General features: G+C 42.5%; 2 protein-coding genes across 5 annotated transcripts in view; both read right to left on the bottom strand.

Moving 5' to 3' along the window:
- LOC122265377 (uncharacterized) overlaps nucleotides 1-2010 on the bottom strand; it is a 3058-nt gene extending 1048 nt beyond the window's left edge. Inside the window, exons 1-2 of the mRNA XM_086541362.1 lie at nucleotides 1995-2010; nucleotides 1-1730 (exon numbers count right to left, since the gene is read on the bottom strand). The exon at nucleotides 1-1730 is cut by the window's left edge and continues 1048 nt beyond it. Coding sequence (XP_086397488.1) covers nucleotides 1-1730; nucleotides 1995-2000 — 1736 coding nt within the window. The 5' untranslated portion in view covers nucleotides 2001-2010. The remainder of the gene's footprint in view (nucleotides 1731-1994) is intronic.
- Nucleotides 2011-5996: 3986 nt separating this feature from the next.
- Nucleotides 5997-7500, bottom strand: part of LOC147471071 (uncharacterized) — a 7478-nt gene continuing 5974 nt past the window's right edge. For 3 of the 4 annotated variants that reach the window (XM_086540505.1, XM_086540507.1, XM_086540508.1), the window contains one exon: nucleotides 5997-7500. This exon is cut by the window's right edge. In XM_086540505.1, coding sequence (XP_086396631.1) covers nucleotides 6333-7500 — 1168 coding nt within the window. In that variant the 3' untranslated portion in view covers nucleotides 5997-6332. The other variant, XM_086540506.1, reaches the window with a different exon arrangement.

Below are 7500 nucleotides of genomic sequence, written 5' to 3'. Positions count from 1 at the left end.
GGAGCAGGGGCAGGGGCAGGGGCAAACTGCACAGGGGCTGGAGCAGGTTGAGGAGCAGGGGCAAACTGCACAGGGGCTGGAGCAGGGGCAGGGGCAAACTGCACAGGGGCTGGAGCAGGGGCAGGGGCAAACTGCACAGGGGCTGGAGCAGGTTGAGGAGCAGGGGCAAGTCGCACAGAGGTAGGAGCAGGGGCAGGAGCAGGGGCAAACTGCACAGGGGCTGGAGCAGGGGCAGGGGCAGGGGCAAATCGCACAGGGGCTGGAGCAGGGGCAGGGGCAAATCGCACAGAGGTAGGAGCAGGGGCAGGAGTGGGTTGAGGAGCAGGGGCAGGGGCAGACTGCAGCGGGGCAGGAGAAGCAGGCTGAGTTCCAAGAGTTGGGAAAGTTGGCCGGGTCCTAACTGTAGCGGGGGAAGGCTGGGGAGCCTGTACGAGGGCAGGCTGATTTACAGCAGGGACAAAGAAAAATTGAGGAGCGACTTGTGGAGCAGAAGGAACAGATTGAGGAGCCTGTACCGGTACAGCTATGGGAGCCTGAGCTTGTGCCGAAGCAGGCCGGAGAGCTTGGGTTCTAGCAGGCACCTGAAAAGCTTGAAGAGTCTGAACTGGAGCAGGTAGGGGAGCCTGCGCTCTAGCAGGAGCAGGGAAAGGTTGAGGAGCCTGCACTGGAGCCGATAAGGGAGCCTGAACTCTAGCAGGAGCAGGGGAAGGTTGAGGGGCCTGCACTGGAGCCGATAAGGGAGCCTGAATTCTAGCAGGAGCAGGGAAAGGTTGAGGAGCCTGCACTGGAGCAGGTAGGGGAGCCTGCGTTCTAGCAGGAGCAGGGAAAGGTTGAGGGGCCTGCACTGGAGCAGGTAGGGGAACCTGTGCTCTAACAGGGACAGGGGAAGCAGGCTGAGTTCTAGCAGGAGCAGGGAAAGGTTGAGGGGCCTGCACTGGAGCAGGTAGGGGAGCCTGCGCTCTAACAGGGACAGGGGAGGCAGGCTGAGTTCTAGCAGGGGCAGCTGCAGCCGGTGCTACATAGAGTGAGTTCGGCGCCGGGGCGACACGCTGACCCCCAGCCGGAGGGAGGGCGGGCTGCGGCTGCACCGCCTGGCCGTGGAAAGTGTAAGTCGGCTGGAATCCCCTGCTGTCGCTGATGTAGTCGACGACCATGACCCGCGTGTCAGGGAGTCTGACGTAGTACCGGCCGGAGGTGGTCCCGTTGGCGGCGCTGTTCTCCACGTGGCCGAAAGCGACGGGGCGGTTCTGGCCGTCGACGGAGCCCACGTCGTACCCATAGGAGTAGGGCATGGGGGGAAGGGCTGGGGCAGGGGCTGGGGCAGGGGCAGGGGCAGGGGCAGGGGCCGGGGCTAGTGTCTGGGCAGGAGCCAGAGCGAAGGCTAGGTTAGCAGGAGCAGGGGCAGGAGCAGGGGCAGGGGCAGGGGCCGGGGCTAGAGTCTGGGCAGGGGCCAGAGCGAAGGCTAGGTTAGCAGGAGCAGGGGCAGGAGCAGGGGCAGGAGCAGGGGCTGGAGCAGGGGCAAGAGCAGGGACAACAGCAGGAGCAGGAGCAGGGGCTGGAGCAGGAGCAGGAGCAGGGACAGGAACAGTAGGCAAAGTCTGGGCAGGGGCCAGAGCAAAAGCTAAGTTAGCAGGAGGGGGAGGAGGGGGAGGAGGCGTTGCATAATTGTATCCTTGGGGCGCAGCGAGGCAGAGCGGGGCGAGGAGGGACAAGATGGCGGCGACGGGGACCTGCGGACGCCGACAAAGCAAACATCAGTAGAACTCGTACTCACACATAAAAGAAATACGCGCAAAAAAAAGAAAGAAAGAAAAGAGGAAAAAAAAAGAACACTAACAATGAAAGAAGAACAAAGAACCAAACTTTTGACATGATTAATCTTTCTTCGTATCTTTTTTTATTTTTTTTTCCTCGCCGTCACGTCAAAACTGTAGAAATCACAATCACTTTCTTCACATTCAATACACATATACATCACTGCCACTTCACTATACCTTCATGATGGTGTCTGGGGCGCGAATGGTATGTTTTCAATCACCACCCTCCTATATATATGGACCGCCCGTAACACATTTCACTGGCGGAGAACTTTCGGGTGAGAGAATTTTCCGTCCTTGAACGTTGCCGGGTGAGTGTTGACATTATGCAGTGGTAGTAAACACGAAAATGGGAAAATGGGTGAAATAGGTTCCTCTCTCTGTCTCTTTTTCTCTGTCTGTCTCTCATTTCTCTCTTTCTTTCTTTCTCTCTCTCTCTCTCTCTCTCTCTTTCTCTCTCTCTCTCCCCTCTCCTCTCCTCTCTTTCGATCTCTCTCCTTCTGTTTTTTTTTCTCTCCTTCTCTCTCTCTCTCTCTCTCTCTCTCTCTCTCTATCTATCTATCTCTATCACCCTCTCCCTAACTCTGCTTATTTTAGAATGATTTTCTGTGTAATTGTTGTCTCTCGGGTGTCCTTTTTTGTATTTCTGTCGGTCTGACTGACCATATGTGCATCTATCAATCTCTCTCTCACTACCCTCCTCTCTGTCTCTGTCTCTCTCTCTCTTTCCTTTTCTCACTTTTTCTTCCATTTTTCCCATTCATTTATTTTTTCTCTCTCTCTCTTTTTCATTTTTTCACTTTTTCTTCCATTTTTCCCATTCATTAATTATTTCTCTCTCTCTCTCTCTCATTCTCTCTTTTATTTTCTCACTTTTTCTTCCATTTTTCCCATTCATTGATTATTTCTCTCTCTCTCTCTTTCTCTCTTTTATTTTCTCACTTTTTCTTCCATTTTTCCCATTCATTTATTATCTCTCTCTCTCTCTCTCTCTCTCTCTCTCTCTCCACACAAAACCTCTGAGATATATGATAAGAAATATCGGTTTAATCTTAAATTATTTAGATTTTAATCCCAGCCTATTTCTGTTAGTGATATGACTCGTCATGCAAAATAATGCAGACATGAAAATCCTTTCTGCAATCTTGTTCAAGTTTTTTTTTTTTATTATTTTTTTTTTGTTTTGTTTAATGTATTGGATGGTGATATGTATGCCAGGATAAGAAAAAAAAATGTAATTCTTAGTTTTTTGAAAAAGCCTTTGATGATGAAAGCTTAGGAAATGTTAAACTTTTTTGTTTTATAAACCATACTTTTTTTGAGATGCAGGTTAGTGTGGTGATGATGATGATGATAATGATAATTTTAATAATGATAATGATGATGATAATGATAATAACTTTAATAAGGATGATGATGATGATGATAATAATGAAGATATTGATGATGATAATGATAACGATGATGATGATGATGATAATGATGATGATAGCTGATATGATATTAGTGATAATTAAGATTAAATGAGTAATATTAACGATAATAATTCTATTAATGATGATACTAATGCTAACAGTATTAATGATAATAATGATGATAATCATGATACTAATAATTATAAAAACAACAAAATAATGATATTGATAATGATGATTCTCATATTGCCAAGGATGATGATATTAATGGTAAAAATAATATTAATATTGATAATATTAATGACATTGATGATAATGATTATGATGATGACAACAATACTGATAATGATAATAAGAACAGCAATAATAATGATAACAATTAGAATAATGATGACAAGGATGATGATAATTTTGATAATTTCAACAACGAAATTTATAATAATTGTCATAAGAATGATGAATGTATTGATAACACTATTACAAAGATATTAATGTTAATGATAATGAGAAGCAAAATTATGATGATAATGACGATAATGGAGATGATAATGATAATACAGATTATAGTAATATTTATAATAATTGTAATAATAGCGACAATAGAAGTATTGGTAGTAGTAATAACGATAATAATAATAATGATGATTATTACAATGATAATGATAATAATAATGATCATAATGATAATAATGCAAATGATAATTAAATACATATAAGATATACGTGCAATCATAATGAAACAACTTTGCAAAATAACTCAATTAAAATTATTACGACCTTGATTATGGTGTAGATCATAAAGTACTCGTACATCCCATGCATATTGCATCGTGAAATTGCAAAGCTGCACCAAATACTTTAACGAGATTCTAGAATAACACCAGAATTTATATCAATTTATTTATTTCATAAAAAATCAGATATATAACAGTGGTGAGAGCCCGTTCATATGGGCGCGAAATTTGCTTCAATCGTATGTATATAGAAGAGAAATATGTTGGAATTCATCAAGCTATTAATTGCATGTAATATTTGATTTGCATTGTTGGTCGGTGACTATCTGTAATTCTATCCTACCCTATGTGAACATTCTTCTCACATATTCATGTAAAAGTTTCTTATTTTTGTCTTGGACTTATTGCAATAAACACTTGCCATGTTTCCAATCATGATAGGTGGAAATACGAGCTAAATGTTGACTGTAGGCCGAGATAAATCGTGAAGAGAGAGTCGTCACTCCAGTTACCAGCAGACTTACCAGTGCTCCAACCGCTGGTAAATTTAGGATCGTAACTGCGATGGTAAGTTGTTTGTGAATACCAGTGCGGTCCGTTTACAACCTTAATTATAGTTACCTGCGAATTTGCGTAAGTTGCTTGTGAATACGGTCGTTTACAACCTTAATTATAGTTACCAGCGAATTTACCATCGTAAATTCTGGTGCTAAAGCCACGTCCTGTTTCGCCATAGTGTACTTTGTCAAACCTGCAACACACTAACAGGTTGTTTACAGGTGGTTTTCTGTTGCGTATTAGATCCCCTATTCTTATCCCATTAGTGGGGATTCTAATGGTATTACCGAACTACCTACTGATCGCCTCGGTAATAATGCGTTGAGATAATATTGAGAACTTAAAAAGGGGGAAGGGTTTGTTCTTTCCATTGTTATGGTTCGGAGGATCAGAAGGAATTTTCTAGAGTACTAGCATTTCATGAGGGGTTTGATGATGTATTCTAACTCTTCCTTAAGGAATTCTAGCTTGTAAATGTTTATTGCTCCGAGGTAAAGACATGTGATAACTCCCGATTCAGTTCTATTATGTGCGGAGTTGTGATGAATATAATGTAAAAGAACACACACACACATACACATACACACACACACACACACATACACACACACACACACACACACACACACACACATATATATATATATATATATATATATATATATATTTCTATATTATATATATATATATATATATATATATATATATGTTATTATATATATATATATATATATATTACATATGTATGTATGTATATATGTGTACACGTGCGTGTGCAGATATATATATATATATATATATATATATATATATATATATATATATATATATATATATATATATATGTGTGTGTGTGTGTGTGTGTGTGTGTGTGTGTGCAGATATATGTATTATATATATATATATAATATATATATATATATATATATATATACATAAGAGAGAGAGAGATAAGATAGATGATAGAGAGATGGATAGATACACACACACATACATATATGTATATATGTATATGCGTATGCTTATATATGTATACATACAAACACACACACACACACAAACACATACACACATGTATATATATAATATATATATTTTTATTTATATTTTATTATATATGTATAGATACTATATATATATTTTGTGCGAGTGTATAAATATTCATACATCATGCATACATTATTTCTACATATTTATATATTGATATTTTATATTTATATATAAATATTGTATTTATATATGTATATATATATATATATATATATATATATATATATATATATATATATATATATATGTTTGTGTGTGTGTATATATATATATACACACACACACACACACACACACACACACACACATATATATATATATATATATATATATATATATATATATATATATACATATATATATATTAACGGATCATTTACTTATATGATAAGAAAAGATAAGGATAACAAAACAAACAAACAAATGCTACACTACATTTACAAAATACGAAAATATATCTTTACATGAACATTCATTGGTACTTTCTACATTTATATTACGCCTTATAAATAATACAGCTTTCATGTATGATTATGTATATGTATATCAACACCTCTATGCACATTTCATTGTTCATATAGAGAGATAAATAAGATAAAGTATGACTGAAATAGCACGAGGAGTGTAAATGAGTTTTTTACATTGCATTGTAAGTCTATCATGAATTGTAAAGCATATGTACGACTTAATCATGCATTTTTTAATTTATTTATTATTATTATCTATTTATTTATTTTTTTGATGATGCATGTACGGAGTTACTTGTCATTTTCGAAACTCTCGTCGCTATCATCATCATAATCATCATCATCATCATCATCTTCCCTTGAATCAAACCCTCGCTGGCCGGAAGTTGGGGGGATAAAGAAGGCAGCCTGTCCCTGGTTGGAAAGGAAGAGTGGTGACTGGGGAGACGTGGCAAGGGCAGGGAGCGCAGGCTGGCTTCTAGCAGGAGCAGCGAAAGCCTGAGGGGCCTGTGCAGGAGCCGAGAAGGCAGGCTGAGCTCTAGCAGGAGCAGGGAAAGGTTGAATGGGTAATAATTGTGCAGAGAATACACGCTGAGGCTGGGTTCTAGCAGGAGCAGAGGCAGGTTGAGGGGCCGGAGCAGGAGCCGAGAAGACAGGTTGAGTCCTAGCAGGAGCAGGGAAAGCAGGCTGGCGTCTAGCAGAAGCAGAGGCAGGTTGAGGGGCCGGAGCAGGAGCCGAGAAGACAGGTTGAGTCCTAGCAGGAGCAGGGAAAGCAGGCTGGCGTCTAGCAGAAGCAGAGGCAGGTTGAGGGGCCGGAGCAGGAGCCGAGAAGGCAGGCTGAGCCCTAGCAGGAGCAGGGGAAGGCTGGGGAGCTGGTGCAGGAGCAGAAAAAGCAGGCTGAAGCCTAGCAGGAGCCTGGAAGGCAGGCTGTGCCCTAGAAGGAGCAGGCGAAGGCTGAGGAGCTGGTGCAGGAGCAGAAAAGGCAGGCTGAGCCCTAGCTGGAGCAGGGAAGGCAGGCTGGCTTCTCGCAGGAGCAGGGGAAGGCTGAGGGGCCGGGGCAGGAGCAGTGAAGACAGGCTGAGCCCTAGCAGGAGCAGGGAAAGCAGGCTGGCTTCTTACAGGGGCAGGGGAAGGCTGGGGAGCTGGTGCAGGAGCAGAGAATGCAGGCTGAGCCCTAGCAGGAGCAGGGAAAGCAGGCTGGCTTCTTACAGGGGCAGGGGAAGGCTGGGGAGCTGGTGCAGGAGCAGAAAAGGCAGGCTGAGTCCTAGCAGGAGCAGGGAAGGCAGGCTGGCTTCTTGCAGGAGCAGGGGAAGGCTGAGGAGCCTGAAGAGGAGGCGCAAAAGCAGAGGGAGCCACTTGTCCTCTATTTGGCACAGGCGAGAGCTGGATGATACGGGCTGGCGTCACTGAAACAGGCTGGGGAGCAGAGAAGGGAGGTTGGCCTCCCGCAGGGGTTCGG

This window comes from Penaeus japonicus, unplaced genomic scaffold (genome assembly GCF_977035675.1).
Source record: "Penaeus japonicus unplaced genomic scaffold, GWHDUDI00000001_assembly GWHDUDI00000010, whole genome shotgun sequence".
Lineage (NCBI taxonomy): Eukaryota > Metazoa > Arthropoda > Malacostraca > Decapoda > Penaeidae > Penaeus > Penaeus japonicus.
This window is presented reverse-complemented; position numbering and strand designations above follow the sequence as displayed.